Source organism: Passer montanus, unplaced genomic scaffold (genome assembly GCF_014805655.1).
Source record: "Passer montanus isolate IOZ18808 unplaced genomic scaffold, ASM1480565v1 scaffold32, whole genome shotgun sequence".
Taxonomy (NCBI): domain Eukaryota; kingdom Metazoa; phylum Chordata; class Aves; order Passeriformes; family Passeridae; genus Passer; species Passer montanus.
This window is the reverse complement of record NW_024367930.1, coordinates 7560775-7580132: the sequence shown is the minus strand read 5'-3', so window position 1 is coordinate 7580132 and position 19358 is coordinate 7560775. Positions and strand designations below refer to the sequence as shown.

The following is a 19358-nucleotide window of genomic DNA, read 5'->3' as shown; positions in this document are numbered from 1 at the left end:
AATCCTCACAAAAATGAGGGGTTTAAAGGGAAATTTTGGATACGACTTCTAATTAATCAGCTGAATTTACACTAGGTCCTTATTACATTATCTGGAGAAAGAAACGTGCATCCCTGAGGGAAAAGAACCATAGGGAGTTCTATCGTATAGAATGAGCAGTGACTCATAGAATTGGGAAAATAATCTTATATCAATGTTATATCAATCAAGTATTCATATGGAGGTACATGAATTACTGATATAAGTGCTTTCAAAAAGCATGTTTAAACACCATAATAAAATTATATGGCAATGTAAGACTAAGCCAAAGGACAGGCAGTACTGGAGGGAAGGGTGCAGAATGAACTTGTTGCATACATAAAGGTGATGAAAGCCTGGGAGATAAAATTCAAGTTTCATGTGCTAATCCTGCAAAGACATTGTTTTGAGATGAACAAGAAGTCTGAAAATTCAGGCAGAAATCAAAATACTAATTTCAGAATGTGAGACTGCTGCTTGAGATTTTATCAAAGGCTGAACTTGTTCCAGATCATCTTTGTGATAAGGCTGAAACCAGTTTCAGGGAAACAGGAAATCCTGAAAATTTGTAACTTGGAGATGCTTTCAGATGCCTCCTGGTAAAAGCAGTCAAGACAGCACTACAACCAAGGATTCTGCCAATGAAAACAGTATTCCTCAGCTCAACTTATAGACCAAAGTGACAATATAAAGCCAGACTGGGAAGTCTGAGCTGTACCTTGCCGACGTCGACTGTTGAGTTTCCTAAAGCAGGTGCCCTCCACAAGCCGATTAAGACGTTGCTGCTTGATCAGTTCTAAGATCTCTGGCTGAATCTTCTCCTTTAGTTCCCTTGGGAGAGAAAGTAGGCACTTGTAAAATTCAATCAAAGACCATCCTCCTTCCTCTGAAACAGTCTCACAAGATGTTCTGCAAGGTGTTTGAAGAGGATATCAGTCACAGACAAGCCCAGGTCAGCATCTAGTCTGTCCCAGAAAAAAATCCCTTTTTCTTTTAACAAAGAATGGGAGTCGGGATATCTTTGTTGTAGACATCTCCCTGCTACAACATCAGTGTATGACTCAGGCTAGTTGCTAGTTTTTATATTACTTTACACATTCTAAAAATAACACTTGCTATAATGCATCAACAAGATTTTTCCACAGCGAATAATGCTCTTTCATCATGCTTCACCTGTGAAGCTTATTTGAGGGTCTGTCACCTTTTGTTGCACAATCCTATGCTGGCATACTTCTCTAGCACTATTATTTAGGGCAACACAAGAAGGCTAGAACATTTTGAAGCAACAATAAAAAGCAAGGAACAAAACTGATGATCAGCGTTACATTCTTGCTCTTAATTTCATATAATTTGATTACTTTATTATTATCAGAATTTGTGGAAGACTAACATGACTAGGAAACACCCAAGGATCCAACTTCACCTTTGTCCAGGAGTGCAGAGACCTACAATACATCTAGAAATAATCTTATGTATGCTTCATAAAATCCATTTTCTCCATCTTACTTTGATAAGGGTTCAACATGTCAAGAACTAGGCAGAAAACATATGCACATAATATTTCAAGTTTAATTTCATACACCATCACATGGATTCACAGATGTCTGAATTCATCAGTTATATCCTCACTTAGATTCATTAAGAATACATAAAAGACAGGTTTAAACATCAACTCGACAGCAAGCCTAGTAAGATTAAAAAGAAATAACTGAATGCGTAGAGGATTTATAAAATATGAAGTTTGTCAGAACCATAATTTTGCATTGCTGTGCAAATTGGGTAATACCAAAAATCATTCTGTCTGGCAGTATGTTCCAGCAATCATCATCAAAAGGAAGCTAAGCTGTGGTATCCCATAGAGACAACAAAAAAATTTTCTCTTCTTGAAAACTCAGGAAGCCCATTCTCTGCTGATTTCCACTCATTTGGATCCTATGCCTTTGATCTGACAGACTCCCACTGAAATCACCACCAGTCCTCTGTAACAAAGATCAGGCCTTTAAAATAAAATGCCCTCTTTCCCCTAGGTGGTGACGAAATGATTGGATGCATAACCTGCTGCATATTTACAAGCTGTGAAAATCTAGCTGGTCAAAAACCCAAGGAAGCATTGTAACTATAGAAACAGGCCATCTTTTGGAAATGTGTTATTAGTCCTTTAGGACTTGAATTTTCAAGCACTGTTGTTTTCTCATTGGGATCTAAGATATAAATATGTTGAATGGTTAAATACTGTGATTAAAATAATTTTGTGCTTGAATAAATGTCGTGCCTTTACTGAGCTTGTGAGCTTCTCTATTCCTCAGGTAAAACCTGACAGTGGGGGCTGAGGATAACAGTGTTAAAACACAAGTGTGGATTACTCAGCAGTTCAGGCTGCTGACTAAATCTCCAGCTGGACTAATTTCAAACATTCAAGACTGGTATAAACATCCGTTTGATAGTTAGGTAGTTTAACTGAGAAACTGGATGGTTATCATTAAGTAGGCGCTAAAGATATCATAACATTGTATTTGTAAGACACTACCAAAAAACCAAAAATGAATGGGTCACCCAGCACATTAACATCTGAATGTTTGGTCATAATACTCTGTCTTCTGGCCTCTAATGCCCCATCCGCCCTTTACAAACCAGAGGAAGAGAAGGACTTTTTAACCAATCCAAAATGAAACAGGCAATCCTCTCTAAAATACTTCAGTGCCTAAGGAAGACTTTACAGGGGAGAAAGAAGGGACCTTTGGTTGCATTCTGGAGGCCCACTGCACACATACACTTTTGCTCTCACAGTCATGAAGCTCAGTGTGCTACTCTCTTCTGTTTGATGGTCCTTGAACTTGATCACACAGAGGTTGTGGAGACAACTCATTTTTCCAGAAGAAACAGTCTCTGGTAACTCTTGACTTAGTGAAAGCCTGTAAGACCATCAGGCCCTTGCCATAGTGACTTACTGCACTTACTGTCCTTAGCAGCTCATGCTAACACAAGGTTACTCTGACTTGTATGGTTCTCAGCCATTTTTCTGACATCACGACTCCAGACATATTTTTGCAAGGTGATCCTGCCGCTCAGTGCTCCTCACTGTCAAGGTTTCTGTTGCACCATTTTGAGGTGACAGAAATGGGTCAGAACAATCAAACCAACTATATTTCCTTCTGAAAGCCATCTGAATGCAACAAAGTTCTGTTCCTCACCATCAGTGCCTAAAGACAGGAGGGTTAGGAAAAAATCTTTGTGCAAGAAATACGCCCTCCTGCCTAATTTTAAAATCCATCAGTAACAATCAGCTAAGGGAAGATCATAAATGCAAATACATTTTGTGAATATTTATTTATTGTCCCTCAGATGGCATTTGCTTAACAGTTTGTGCTTTGTGCAGAGAGAGAACAGACTTAAGTCTAAGGAGACAGTGACCTTAAAAACTGCCATTAGTTTCCTACTGTCTCTCTGGCCCATAAGAATGTAAAACGTTTGGGTACTGGTGAGACAGAGGGGTAGAGGGAAGCCCACATTAATATCTATGATTGCTAATTTTGTGATCTCATTGGTCTTAACACTGGAGGCAATACTTACAGCAGTCACTTGTTTTTAAAACATCTGAAAATCATTAGAAATTATTTTCAAGTTTTTCACATTACACAAATGCTTCTTCAGCACCAGTTAAACTGTCTTTAGCTTTTACCTTTCCAGCTTATAGTTAAGACTCACTTGATAGTGGTTTTCTTTCCAGGATGGGGCACATTACAGACATTTAAATTATTACAATACAATGGGAGAGTAGTCCCAGAACTAGTTTCATGTGTTTTGTCCTTTTATCGTTCTAGCATCTAGCTATGCTCCCTCTCCTGATCATGCATTCAGAGCAGTAGTGACTCTTTCTAACATTGCAGAGAAATATGTAAGATAAAAAGCAGAAAAGCATCCAGACACCTTCCTCTCTTTCCCTGTGTGTTGCTGATTTCACACAGATGTTACTTAGTAATCATTCCCTAGTTGCCATTAACTCCCCTTTAACCAGTAAGTCTCTAATTGGATGCCAAATTTTTATCTAGCATTAACCCATCTCTGTTGCCTTTTAACTTGTCAAGGCAATCTCTGGTCCTCTATAGGTCCACAGGATTCCTAGACAACTTCTTCTACAGCCATTCAAAATAAAAGTGAAATACTTTATAATTTCATTAGGGAATGGCAGTTTGAGTGATCAATGACAATCCCAAATCCCTGAATCTATTTTGAAGGACTTTTTATTCTTCCTAATCAAAAGTAGGTATTGATAAAGCTTTACTTCACATGACACAAACATGCTCATATAAAAGAAACAACTAATCCTTGCAAAACAAGTTTGTTGTAGTTATGAGGATCTAAGGCAACACATTCCAGTTTACATTCAAACACAACTTCCCTGAAGCTTCTCTTATCCAGCAGCTTGAATGCTTAAAACTACAGTGCTTCATACAATGAATAGAAAGACTTCTATCATGTTCAAGGCAGGAAAAGCCATTCCCTGATTGCCATATTCTCAAGCAGAATTAAACAAGGTCTGCTGATGTTACAGGCACCACTGTGCACAATCTCTTTTAGCATATCTGCAGGGCTTTAAAATATACAGCACAGCCACGATTGCTCTTTTCACTCACAGTCTCTTTCCCTACAATGGGGCCATGATTCTGTACTTCTATCAGCTGTGCCATCTATGCAATTTGACAGAGTTCAGTACAGGGAATCAAATCAAAGCACAAAATGAAAGGACTGTTTCTTTTCACAGTCAAGAACAAGTGATCATGGATGTAATCAAAATGCAAATGCATGGAGTTAAATCTCTGCAAATGCAGTTGTGATTGCTTAAACACCTTATCGATTTACTTAGCCTTTATAGCCTTTAGGCTTAGCCTTTATCCTGAATTTGAAATGATTCTCTGGTAACACTCCAGTTGCTTTTAACTATTTCTGTTGGCTGTTTCACTTGCTCCATGATTGGGAAGGAGACTGCACTGTGGCAGCAACTAGCCAGAGTGACACTGGAAATGAAGAGCTTGCACAGGGCATTGGTAAGTCTTTCAATGCTAGGTGATGGTGCAAGAGAATGTAAGTAATGGACCTGTATCATACTTAAACTGTTGAGTCATAGGAAAAACACGGAAGATGAGAAGCTTTGGTGATAAGCTTTGCAGTTCTGAGCAGCCTGGAACATCTAAATGTTGCAGAGGATTTGCAGGGGCTCTCTGAGCAGTGTAACAATTCAAAACTAACTGGGACATTTGTAGATTTTTGAGGCATTACTACGAGTGGCATCAGTTCAAATTGGGCATTAGGTTGTATTTTCAAACACACTGGAAACATAAAAGAAGCAGTCCCCCTTTGATTTACACTGGTATGGTTAAAATTTAGTTTGTAATTCTATTTCACTTACACTTCCACTGTTGCCCTGCTGTCCCCAGAGATTGTACTTAGATATCTGTATCCTTTAGAAACAAATCCAAATTTATATCTTGCTTCTGAATCCTGGAATGCTCTGGTCCAAATCCATTTCTATACTTTTGCCTTGGAAAAGCAGATTTAGAATATCATGAGCTATTCCACTTGCAACAGTCAGGATTTCATGACATTTCAGCTGATGCTTCTGGAGTCCTCACCATTTCTCAGCTGATCTCAAAAGGTTCCTGCTATTCTCAGTACAACATTTGCACAGCACAGAGTCTGCATCTGTCCTGTGCCATCAGTTCAGCCACAAGCCCAGACTTGGTCCAGAGCCAAGTGTGGCCTCCACTCCTCATATGACAGAACAAAGAGTATTCTGAGAAATCATAAGGAGCTATGGAGGCAATATTAGCCTTCCATACTTTGCAGTAAACAATGAGCAAAGGACTGGCTAGCTGCCAGAATGTTGCTGTTTACAAATAAGTAAATGAATGCTTGTCATTAACACCAATTTATAATAATGTTATATACAAGGACAATTCTTTTGGAAAGTTAGTGTGTATTGGCTCCTCTTCCTCTGGGCTTCTCCCTGTCTTGCTCAGAGAGGCGTTGAACAGAAGACAAAGTTGTGGTGTTTGATTAGTTGGATTTTATTTTGAAAGACTACTAGTACTAAAATCAGGCTCACAATCATGCAGAGCTAGGAAATGTCAAAGCACTGTTTCATATAAATAAGCCAAGTGAAATCCTGCTGGGATTTGCCGAATCTGGTTTCACTGAACTCAGAGAAAAGTTATGACTCCCAGCAGAAGAAAACATATACTTTAAGCAGATGCCTCACTACTGCCTTTGAGCACAGATCCCTGGATAGCTTTTCTCCCTGGGATTCCCCAGAAGAGCTCACAAATGTCATTCTCCCTTGTTAATCCTTCCATGAAAAAAATGAGTGGGGAGAGAAAACAATACTTACAGAATTGGACGAGACTGGAAATCTTCCTGGTTCATTCTTTCAGACTGGCGTATTTTCAGTATTTCTGTGTAACTGAGATTCTGAAGTTTGCTCTTAAATTGATCCAGAGAGCTAGGCTTGGTAGTGAGTGCTCTCATTATCTGTTCTTTCACTACCTGCATTACCTGCAAGTTAACAAGGAAAGAAAAAGAAGCTGTGTTAACACTTTCTGTGTTTTTGCTTCAAATCTTATTCTGGGTCACACTAAGGTTTCTAGGTACAGAACATGATTAGCCATGTGGTCTCTTAGACAACTTTTCAGCAACATAACCAGAAAATAAGCCAACTTCTGACAGCCTACATCGAAAGCTCATCTGCTCTGCGACAAAATTGGGTTTTTTTTGAGGGTTGAGGAGAGCTGCTAACTGGCCCATTGCTTCCTTTTATCCCTTACACCCAGAGGCAATGGGCACACACTGGAACACGGGAAACACTTTAAACACCCTTTAAACCCCTTTGAACACCAGGAAACACTTTTTCACTGTGAGAGTGACCAAATTGGTCACTCTCACAGTGAAAAAGGTTGCCCGGGGAGGTGATGGATTCTCCATCCTTGGAGACACTAAAAACTGTGTGGACATGGTCCTAGGCAACTGTCTCTGCGTGGCCCTGCTTGAGGGAAGGCTGACCAAATGATTTTCAGAGGTAGCTTCCAACCTCAACCCCTCTGAGATTCTGTGAGAGCCTTACACTGCAGGCACGTTGTGGCCATATGCAGTGAAGGAAAGAGAACTCACTAAAAAAGACCATTAGGGAAGGAGAGAGATCACTTTGCCAAGGATATTACAGGATTGGTTTTGAATAACTGCCATAAACAATGCAAACCAAAAAATGGGAATGAAGGATGGCTAGGCAACAGCCATCTATTCTACATAATAAGTATTTTTTCAGGACAAAACTGCTGAGACAGTTAACTAAAGAGAATTGCTTGGATCTAGTTCAGATAAATACATATGAGAGATTACTCTCTCTCTCTCTCTGTAATCCTAGACTAATTTCCTTGGTGATGGTGCAAGTCACATACTTCAAAATATTTATCTGATTATGTGCTTAAATTTGCTGAAAGAACACTTTATCATACTCAGAAAGGTCCATCTCACCCAAATGCCAAAGCTAAAGACCAGTAGGAAATGGTAACAGCCCCCAGTATCAAAATGGTAATGACAGAAATCAACAGTTACACAAACAGAAGGCAAAGTTTTTACTGTGCTGGTAATTTTCCTCTATTCTTTCATCTTCACCATGCATCTTAAAACAGAAACTCAGCCCCTCAGAGGTTCCCTAATAATTCCAAACCCTTCTATTTTCATATAAATATTTAATTGTTTCACATGTGTTGTTGCCTCAATCTTCTAACTCATTGCCTTCACTGTTTTCTGTTTTTGCTTCCTGAGATGTATCTTCTTTCTAGGATATGATCTAAGCACTCTTTTCAGCTGTGTTCAGCTGGTGAAACTAAGCAACTAAAGTCCTGAAGAATTACTTAGCTGGTCTACCAGCGAGAATTAGCTACTTCCCTATTGAAAGATGAACTCCTGACTGGCACCTGACTGCTCAGAGGAATTAACACCTCCTCTCCTGTATTCACAGTGCACTCACTAGTCCACTCCAGTCCAAGTAGGAAAGGCGCTGTCACACCTCGAAAATGACAAACCACTGTAAAACCCAAACCACCTGAATGTTGAAGGATCATGCCCAGCAAGGTGAGTGGCATAATTCTACTGATTTCACTGGGTTTTGGTTTAACAACTAAAAGGGCTTATGTAATGAAGAACGTGTCCACAAAGGAAACATCCTCAAAATAAGAGCAGGAAAGAGTGAAACGGATAATTCTAGTCCCAAGTTGTATGTTTAAAAATAAGTTCTGTTTTCCACTTTCTGCCCTCTTGATAATGACTACCTATCACTGCTAACTATTTTAAAATATAAATATAATGCTGCAATAACTTGTTCATGCATGTAATTTCAGTTTCATTAGTTTGTTCAAATTTCTATAGATCTGCTTTTTTGTTGCTTGCATATAGATTTAGTTTCCTAAATCCAGGGTCTCACAATAGGGAAGCTGTCTCTTACAAGCACTTTTTCTCATAGAACAAATGGACAAACAATTTAATAAATACTGCATTTTAGGGAATTGCATGCATGAGGATCTTTCCAATCTGATCTCTCAACCATCTACATGAAGCAGTACTCATTCTTGGCTAAACTCCGAAAAGGAGGTTCAAATTTAGCAGATTTGGAGTTCTGTCACTTATTTGCAACACCCTTCTCTGTAATTCATTTTTAGAGTTAACATGCAAACAATGAAAATTCCTCTTCTTTGCTGTTGTGTGGAAGGTCATTCACAGGGTATCAAGAAAGAGCCCCTTGGTCTAGAGGCTGCTCTTGCCCAAGAGAGAAATAGGAAGCCTTTGCCCCTGGACCAGCATGTAAGGGGACGATCTCTTGCCTTGCAATGTTTATAGCCAACACCATTTAACAAGCTGGCCAAAGTGTCAAAGCTGCTGCTTCTAGTGAGTCTCCTGAGCATTTGGGAATCACTGCCAAGGACTGTCTGCAAAGGCAGTTGCCAGCCTTCGATTACTGCTCGCTGAGAAACAGCATCAACCTTTCCTCCTCATGTATCTGACCTTACAATGAAATTAAATGTATTCTCCACTCAATGTGATTGCACATAGACACTGTAGACAGTTGTTTTAATTACATTATGTTTTGCACTCTTACAGAGAAATGAGTGTTTCAGAGGATGCATTTGCTTTAAATCATGTGCTTTTTATCTTGTATGGGTAAGAGAATCCAAGTTTTGAGTGGCAACTAAGAGTGGTAAACTCACTGAAGACATGAAGAGAAAGACAGTAGGAAGAAAACAACAACTTTTTTTTCAATTAAATGCATAGGACTTTATTCCCCAAATTTTGTATCCGTTTAACATATTTCTACAGCTAGTATCCTGTCATGACATGTTTTTCATTAAGCTGTTTTAGTCTAGTTTGTTATGTATTTTGCTTATTTGACCTCATCTTTGTCATATCATATTCTGACTACTTTGGTCTTCCAACATTTACCTGCTCTCCTCTCTCTTGCCATCACAACTTTTGCCTGTGTAAATAAAGTCTATTCTTCCTGGATGGAGCAGAGGTCTGAACTTGGGCTCTACAACAAGGAGTCAAAATAAAAGGAGTGAGAAATTCTTAAAACCAAAAGGAGCTGTTTATCAGGGCCAAACTTTACAGCAAGCTTCTCACTGGTCTTATTTCAGCAGCTTGCTTGCAGCTACAGAAAACACAAACCTCTCTACTCTACTCTACTTACCCCATACTGATGCAAAGCTTGCTCTTGGTACTGACTAGAGAAGCCAGGCAGCCCTCTCAGACACCCACCATTAGCCTGCAGGATTCTGGAAATTTAAGTCTGAGCCTTCCACTCACCACATAAACTCCTTCTACAAACTCACAGCATCAATCTTTTCAGAAACCTTCTCCAGAACAGCCTGAAGGCCCAGATGTTCACAACAACCCATCTGGGGTGTTACCCAAGTGGTAGTGGTTTTGCACTGAAAAAGGGTAGGTTTAGATTAGGTGTGAGAAAGAAATTCTTACTGTGAGAGTAACAGATTGCCCAGAGAAGTTGTGAATGCCTCACACCTGGAAGTGTTCAAGGCCAGGCTGGGTGGGCTTTGAGTAACCTGGTTAAGGGGAAAGTGTCCCTGTCCATGGTGGTAGGGCTCGAACTAGATGATCTTTAAGGCCCCAGATCACACCATGATTCTCTGATCTGTAGAGCACCAGAGAGGAGATGAACCCTTCTCATACTTTCCTCACAATATCAGTGTTTCGCTTGGATAAGCACATCCTTTGATGTGCAATGACAGCAGCAAGAACATGTCTGGATGCCATCAGAGAAGCCTTTAAGTTGTACCTCTTGTATTTTGGGGGAGTTGTTACACTGATTGCTGCTTGGATGGTTGACTCAGGGGCTTGGGTGTGTCAGCATGTAATGCTGACCTATTAATCTTGACAGTTCACCTTCCTTCTGCACAGAAAAGATTTCGATATAAATAACCCACATTAAAATGATGCGCTTAGTTCAGTGCTTTCCTGATTTGGCTCAACATTATCAAGTACTGCAAGGTGTGATTCCCCCACCTCACTGCAGCACATGATAAAAGAGCAGCCACTGAACTGCCCTTCTTCTGGAGACTCCTCTCTACAAACAGACTTGAAGAACCTGAGATGTGAGTAGTTTTAGGCCCTCATTCACTAGCTTTTTTATGTGACCATGTCAAAATCATCCAACAACCAGGGAACTGGAGGAAAGACATCTCTTTGCAAATTATTTGTGAAAAAACCATACTTAGCTTCCTTCCTATCTAAATGTTCCTGAAAAAAAGTAGCTTGGTTAATACAAGTTAAAGAATGCAGATAGAAACATCATTTAGTGATTGAGATCCAGCTTGATCATTTCAGTGTCACAAAGAGATTTCCTTCAGTTAAATCCACAAGGCAGGCAAAAACAAGGGTGTAGAATGAAATAGCCAAATCACTCTTAATGAACAGTGTTTACTGACAAAGGAGGCTGTAAAGAAAATTTAATTCTGAAGGGAAAGGAAACAACTTCAGTTTACCATCAGCCTGTCAACTCTTTTAATGAAAACTTTACATGTTTAATGTGCGCACCAGATAATTTGAGACATTTTTCAGACTGTTCCAAAGGATATATTGTTACAACTAGATCAATGGTTATGTTTTCAGAGTACTCAGAAGAGTCATCCTGAGAGGCTTCAAGGTCCTTGGAAGATAATTTAATGGTGATTCCCCCCATCCCCCACCCCAATCTCCACATATTGCGGTCTGTGAATTCACTACACCAGTCTCTCAGTCACAGCCTGTACCAAACACTCACTCCACATTACTTTAGAATATTAATCTAAACATGCCCTCCTACACAAGCAAATTTAAACTCAGTGCTGGCACAATCTAACCATTGACAAGAGACTCCAAAATTCCAGACCATTACTTCTATTACAGTCTGTGTACTCTGGAATTACAAAAACCCCCCAGTTTTCAATCTTCTTAGCTATTCCAGAACACAAGGACAGTTACTGTAGCCAGCGATAAAGAGGCAACTCTAAGCTGTCTGGATGTACGTAGCCACAGGAATAATTAAGTTGATTCATTTTCAGGAAGCAGGATGAGAAAGCAGCTGTCAGAGGATTTAGCAGATATAAGCTCTGATACATTTTATCTCTTCATTTTTCTGCAGAATTTAAAACCCATTGCAAAAAAGTTTGTGTTGCTGTGGTTTTGGCTTGCTTTTCTTTCTTTCTTTTCTTACTTATTTCCTTTTTGCTTGTGATTGTAATTTCCAGTATGAATCAAGATATTTTTCAGTCTGCAGAAAAGAGACTTAAAATAATGCAATGGTTTTGATCAAGTTGAGCAGTCTGTTTCCATGCAGGATCAGTATCAGTATCCAGTTCAGCAGTGACTATCATTTTGCAGAACAAATGAGCACACCTAGCAGATGTGATGATGGTGCTGAGAGATAGGAGACATGACAGCAGTTCCACTCAAGGTGTTTAACAGGTCCACAGCAGGAGTCAGAAAACCTGATGCTGTAGCAATACATCAAAGTGAAATCTTGTTCAGAGCCTCAGGACCCAAATAATTGCCTGCCCTCTGGTGAGGAAAAGAGAGAAGAGAACTGACCTTGCACTGGATTCCAAGATCCAGAAGGTCAAGTAGTAAAGAAAGAAAAGGCTGAAGATTGAGTGGTCACAACTGTTTTACATTTCAGAGAACTTGATTTTTCTGACTTTTATTTTCCCTTGGCTTATGAATCCCAGGTGTGGGAAAACAGACTGAAACCACACAGTTCCTGGGAACTGATGGGCTGAGACTACTCTTAATTCAAGACTATGGAAGAGGAGATAGAGGAGTCTTTGCATTCTTGTGAGAAAGATGGAATAAGAGCACCAGGGTTGTGAGCACAAGACTAATGAGCACTGTGAAACAGGTTGTGAAAGGGAGGCTGAGAAAAAACAAGGAAGGGATCTGAGGAGTGCCTCCATCTGATGTAAAAAAGTTCAGTTCCCTGCAAGAGATTCTCAGCTTTTTTTTTTGGTGCTATTGCATGTGAGCACCTTGTAAATCATGTTCAGAGGAAACGGACCACTTATTGCTGAACTCTGTCATATTACATCCCTGAGCTACTCCACCTCTACAGGAAGGGTCTGTGGCCACAGCTTGACTTGGTCCTTTCCAAAAGCTCCCAGAGTTCCGGTAGCTGCACTGATTATTTTTCTCCTGGATACACAGATCCTGATGAAGAATCACCGGATACCCATGGAAGCCTCCAGTTCTCTTTTAACATTACTATTTATTTTCTAATTAAACCCAGTAACAGTGGCAGAGGCTTTGGCTGGGAGCAAGACCCATCTTGAACTTAATTGAGAAAAAGACAAAGAGCTGTCACAAAATTCCATGAAGGGTAATATGGCTAAAGGAATGGGCAAGAATATGATTTTTACATGGAGTGGGAACACACTGGAGTATACAAAGGAAAATGAAAGCAAGCTAGTAGGAAAGGTGTTATAAATATGGAAAAGTGACCAGAGCAGGAACAAAGCTTTCAGTAGGGAGTATCAGCGTGAGGAGGGAGGCATCTGGAGGATGGCTTGCAACAAAATAAATAAAAATGGGGACAAGTCTGAAGAAGACAAAAAGAAGGTATGATGGATATCGTATTTCAACAGAAAATGAAGGCTAAAGGAAAAGAAGAAATGAGATTTGATTAGAAGTTCAGTTAAATGTAAATAAGAAAACAGAGGGTAAAATATGGGAGAAATTATGTATTTCTAAAATTATGGCTCAGGAAGCAGCTGACTGAAAGGAAATCTTCCTTAAGGACTGGCCTGAGGAAGTTGAAGATAAAATTAATAGCAACAGAAGGGGAAGTGAACAGCCGTCCTTTACTAACTGGAAATGCAAGTGGGTTTAGAATAATCATCAAAATACATGCAAAAAATGTCCATAATTTCTTAATTTTGATAAAAGACAAAGTGGAAGAAGCTCACTGTCTTCTTTCAGGATTAAAATCAGAGGCCACACAAAATTCAAGGGTTCAATTCAAAACAATCCTAATCTAAACACACAGGTCAAATATCATTTGCCTGGGTAATACTGGGCTGAAACAGGAATGACTGATAGACAGGAAACCTCTTCCTCGAATTAAATATTTGCAGAAAACTATCTGCATCAGAAATAAGAATTAAAATTCTTTTCCTGTTTGTGCTTTGTGCCTTGAGGTAGACACAGTAAGAAATAAGTGCTGTGTGACAATGTTTCTGCCCCAGTAAAACGATATACAAAGTTAATATGACAGTTTTGGTAAACTTTCTTGTTAGTTAATTGAAGTCTTAGGTCAGACAATATTACATTATTTCCCCTAGTGTCTGACAACTTCCTTTGGCAAAATAAAACATGCACAAAATCATTTGTGGGTGGCATTTAATCAGGGCTTTGCACAGACAAAATGTACTGATCTTCTCAAACAAAATGTTTAGTGAGGGGAGGGGGGAAATGAGGAGATATCCTCATTTTGTATCCTTAGTCATATACTAACGTAATAATTAACATGTCAAATAATATGCTTGTAAATTCTAATGAAAAACAATATGAGAGTTACCCATGATTAGGAACATACATTTGGGTGCTGCTTCCCTTAATTACATTAAATGGCATATACTAAATGAAAATTAACTTAATATATTGGCAAACTGCTGGTTCTACAGGAGGAAAACAAAGACAGGATTCTATCAGACAGCTTTTTTCCCCTAGGAAAACATAGAAATCAAAGAACTCAAGTCCTACATATTAATGATGAATAAAAAAAGACTCTTTAAATGGGTAGAAAAACAGGAAAAGTGGCAGAGCAAATTTTTTTAAAAACAAACAGAAGAGTCTGGAATCATTGCTCAGTTCATCTGATAAATGCATAAAACTGTAAAAACAACATTACAGCTTCATATCTTCCTATCTGCTATAGCTGAGACAAAAACAAATAAAGGTGTGGCCAGCTGCACTGCTGGAAAGATCTCCAGGCTCCTTCACCAGCTGAAACCACTGTGTTGAGGTCTCTCCTGCCCAAGGTATGAATGGACACATGGGATTCCAGGTAGTGCAAGCCTGCCACTGTCCCTACTTGTGTTGTCCCTCTCCTTGTCTCCAGTCGACTCCAGGGACCTTCCAGCCTAATTTCTAAATGGAAGGGGAGTCAATGCACCAGGTTCATGCCTTTTTAATACCAAGAGAAATGGAGTTCCTTAGTCATATAAGTGACCAACAAATAAATCAGCTAGCACAAAGCAGCAGGCAATATGAGCACAGCTTCTCTACATTTCAACTGCATACCTCTCCTCCTTGCTAACCTTGTTCCAAACCTGATAGACCTAGAAAATCCATCCAGTGTGTCCGTGAATTCCACTTGTTTCCAGTAGCAAATTCAGCCAAATTTCCCCATGAACATTTTTCACAGAGAAGGAGATTTGCCTGTGAAAAATGCTCAACAATTAAACGCTCTATATGCAGAAGCTCTGCAATTTTGCCAAGCTTGGCTAATACCTATGTAGTACTTATGTAATACTTGCTGTTCCTTCAGCAAGTCCAAATGTTGGCTCAGCACTCAAACAGTAAAATTTCTTGTTTAGTTAAAAGTATCCCTTCACATTTATTCTGTTACGTACATGAACAAAGGAAAATAAAATATAAATAGAAGCTAGAAGTTTTTTGTTTTCTCGACCTGACATATAAAAAAAAAAGTGAGGTTTTCTGGACCTCACTTTCCCATATTTATAGCACCCTTCCTACTAGCTTGCTTTCATTTTTCTTTGTGTATTGACATAAGTGACTTTCAAAATTTCATTGCTACCTTCTTATTTTCTTTATTGTTTGTTTGCTTTTGGGCATTGCATTTTATTAGAAAAGTGAAACTTCCAAAATTTCTACCTAACAAAACCATGAAAGATTGAAAATGTGGTGTTGGATTCAGTTCTTTGAATTAGAAAGCTAAATTGTATATTTAGGCTTTTCTGATGAATGCATAAACACAGTGTTTGGTATGCTCATGTTAGACTATTTTATTCAGTCCCATTATTAGCATGCCCTTACAGTTAAGTGATCTGGCTGAGCATCTAGGAATTATGAAAAAGTCAGTTGTTTAGATGTGCCATGCCTCTGAATGAGCCGACATGTTATTTTACATCATAATTTATAAGAAAAGTAAGCTCTAATCATTTTTAGGTAAAGCCTTGTTTTCATATTCATGTCCCTGAAGAAAAGTGAGCTGACAGATGTGCCTACAGAACACCAATTTTTTAGCACATCTCATATTAATAACTGTTTCTAGTGATTAATGCATTGATTCCAGTGTGTGCCACAATAATGAAAACAGCTGCATGAAATAGCTGCATGATTCACAGAAATAATGATTCACAAAGCAATGAAGAGGTTAAACCCATTGCAACTTGTGAGATGCTAGCTAGAGACACTACTCTGTAAATCTGCTGCTCACAAATTTCTGACTTGACAGATCATAATAAGTGCTGTCAGGACTATTACAGACCAAGATCTGCTTGGAACTGCCAAACATACACAAAATGTGTATGTCCAAGAGAAAGGGAAAAAAGTATTTTCACTGCCATTTTAAACTGCTCTGAAATAACTGAATAGTACTTTCATTAAATTCTGAATTTTTGCAGCCTAGTCCAATGAGATTTCTGCCTCAGGTAGTTATATCATTACTGTGCTAGTCATACAAATAAGAACAACAAATATTTTTTTTCCTCCTGAGCTGTGACAGGTAACCAAGAATATAAGGAATTCAACCAGGCTATTCTTAGAAGAAGAAAATGCACAGATGACTTGTTTTGCCATACCTCATTTTAAGAACTGCAGTGGAATGGTTTATAGCTTCAGAAACTTGTATTTTTCATTGCTGCAAAGGAACAATCTTTTCTCCCCATAGATTAAAGGGAAGCTTTTTTGGGATCTACACACAGTACTGGAAAATAAACTACTCCCCAGGACAGAGAGCAGTGATTTATATGATACCTAATACTAACACCAACAATTCAAAAGCATTCAGTCACCTCCCTGTGATTATAAAACCGATCTGCTAGCCAGGGAAGTTGGGAATGGAACAAATGACTTGGGTTACCCAATGCTTTGGGAATATGATAGACTTCCACGAGCACAGGGAAAGGCATCCACACTTATGTGAAATCTTAACTAAAGATATATATCAGTAAGCATCAGGACTGGTCCCATTGCTCCATCCCCTTCACTACATGCATAGGAAGCATCTGAAAGCATTCTTCTCTTCCAGTGAATACTGGGCCAATACCACATTCTCAGTTTATTTTTTCCCTCTCTCTCTTTCACTCATATTAAATCAGAGCCAAAGGATTTTTTTTTCTCACAAAAGGATTAAAACAAGATTGGCTTCAAGTTTACTTCCCACTATTGATTTGAAACTACCAATGACATACACAGAAACACATCGATCCTGCCTAGGAGACAAAATAATGTCTTAAAATAGTGTTATTTCTAGTAACCAACTAGTGAGTTATGGGTGAATAAAGGCTTACAATCTTCCAGTAATGAGAGATCCTTTCTCTGATAACTTGAATGCTATCACTGCACTTTCTTCCACACTGTCACAAATCACTGCACTTCTTTCCATATTGTCATTAATCCACATTTCTAATCAGCCAGCAGACTCCTACAACTCTATAATTATTTACTTTATGTTTTTAGGCAGAAGATAAATTTAGAATTAAATGCAAGATATTTGTTTTCACTCGAAAGGTTAGATTCAGATTCTGTGCACTCCAGACTGCAGCAGTCACCAAAAGAAAAAAAAGGCATCGCACCCATCCTGCAACCCTACTGCCTATGTGACTACACAAAGGATTTGCTTTGGTAAATTTGCTCAGGTCCAGAAAGAAGACAAATGGGAGATGTCATGCTAGAGTGAACATGGTCCAGGGGTGCAGACATGGTGTGTCCTGACATTGTTCCACGTGTTGGGGACAAGGAAACTAGAACTGAGGTTACAGATATAAGGAGGTTAATCCCCCTACTGATTCTTTGGCTCTGTGGAGTAATTAGAGTGCAGAATGGCATGTGAGGCAACGACAACAAAAGTTTTTGTAAAACTTTGCTACTATTTTATCCTAGTGAAGTTAGGCAGGAAGGGGGAGGAAACTCCTGTAAGGGAAAGATTGGTGGGAATGATGGAACTTGTGTTTCTGTGCATGAATGGTTCACAGAGACAATATGTTACAGGCAATTGGAAACCACTGTGTAGAGGCAAGGCACACTAGGTGGGAGAGGGCTGGTGTTATCGGGCCTGTAAAGTCAGAGGAAGGAAATATGCAGGGAGGGAAAGGTGATGAGGCCTAACTTGGAAACAACTGGGTGAAACATATCTGGAATAAAATTCTGCCTCATTTTTAGGATAAAGGATGTAAGCATGGGTGAAGCTGGCATCAACACAAAGTGGGTATTTTCTGTAAAACAAGATGCACCCAATCTTTAAACACCTGATTCTTTTGGAGACTCCCACACCCTCTGTCACAAGTCCAAAGCTGTTGAGAACAGTCAGCTGTCTCTGGCATTTTCTCTAAACAGACCACCCTTACTGTTGGCTTTTCACTGAAAAATTTGGATTGGCCATTATTTTGTGAGCAATCCCAGGATTGCCCAGCAGAAGGCAAATGACTGCAGTGTCATTGCCCCACATGGCCACACAGCAGTTCATCAAGAGCAATATTCCTATACAAAACCACTGCGTGTTTTTATCTTCAACTGCCTGCTACAGGCTAGGATTTCCCTGAGGCTGTTTTCCTTCCTTTTTTTTTTTTCCTCTTTTTTGAGTTCAGAGGCACTCCCAGGAGCATACTAAATGAACCCAGATATCACCGCGCAAGCCGCACGCAGAAACATGCAACCTCCGATTAGAGAGACGGGCTGGGGGAAGCCTCATAAGGATGCTATTATAGTGGGAGAGAGGAAAACAGCAGCTCCCCACGGCAGCTGTGAAGCGGGCGGAGTGCCCAGGGGCCCCGTGGCGAGGGGCAGTGAGTGCAGGATGGCTGGTTTCCATGGAGGAGTGAGCCAGGGAGGCAGCAGAGGCGGCTGGCGGGAGGCGCTGCTGGCCGCTGGCGTGAGCAGGAGCAATACCTGCTGTTATTTCACCTACCAGCAACACCCACGGCGGCAGGGGGCTCGCTTCAGATCTGCTTACAGCTTCTGCTTCCTCGGTCTCGTCTCCTCTGGGGGAGGACCGTGACTCAGAATACATCGTGCTGTGCCTGGTTTGGTGGGTTGCAGTGATTTAAAGGAACACAAACTGCTAGGCCTGAGCTTTAAATAAATAAATAACCTAGCAAAGCAACACAAGCCCAAAGCTGACTGACTGGTGGCTTTTGGCACCCTCTGTTCTGCATGAAGGCTCTGCAAATGTCTTTTGCACATCATAACTCTTTGCCAAACTAAACATCATCTTAGCAGAGCTGGTGTTGCAACTCACAGGCCATAACCTACCAAGAGACAAAAGTGATGGCTACTGGAGAGACAGCCTATTCACAGCAGGGTTCTCCCAATTACCAGTACTTTTCATAGAGATAAAAATAACAATCTTCAATGCTGCTGCAGTACTGATCAGCATCTCTGTATCCGAGCCCTGAATCAACATTTAGCTGAGGTGTGTATTTTCTACACATCGGAATATTACTGAATTAAAGTGATAGTAAATCTGACTCCCTACAATGTTTCCTTGACGATATAAACCATTTGTTCTTGTGAAAGCAGCATGCACCTGCCTCATGTCAGGGTAGAAAAGAGAGTTTATTGCA

At 39.8% G+C, this 19358-nt stretch overlaps 1 protein-coding gene across 7 annotated transcripts in view; it reads right to left on the bottom strand.

Annotated features, from left to right (window-relative positions):
• ELMO1 (engulfment and cell motility 1) overlaps window positions 1-19358 on the bottom strand; it is a 301412-nt gene that overhangs the window by 22279 nt on the left and 259775 nt on the right. For all 7 annotated transcript variants that reach the window (XM_039715063.1, XM_039715067.1, XM_039715065.1 and 4 more), the window contains 2 exons: window positions 6404-6567; window positions 737-849 (listed from right to left, as the gene is read on the bottom strand). In XM_039715063.1, coding sequence (XP_039570997.1) covers window positions 737-849; window positions 6404-6567 — 277 coding nt within the window. The remainder of the gene's footprint in view (window positions 1-736; window positions 850-6403; window positions 6568-19358) is intronic.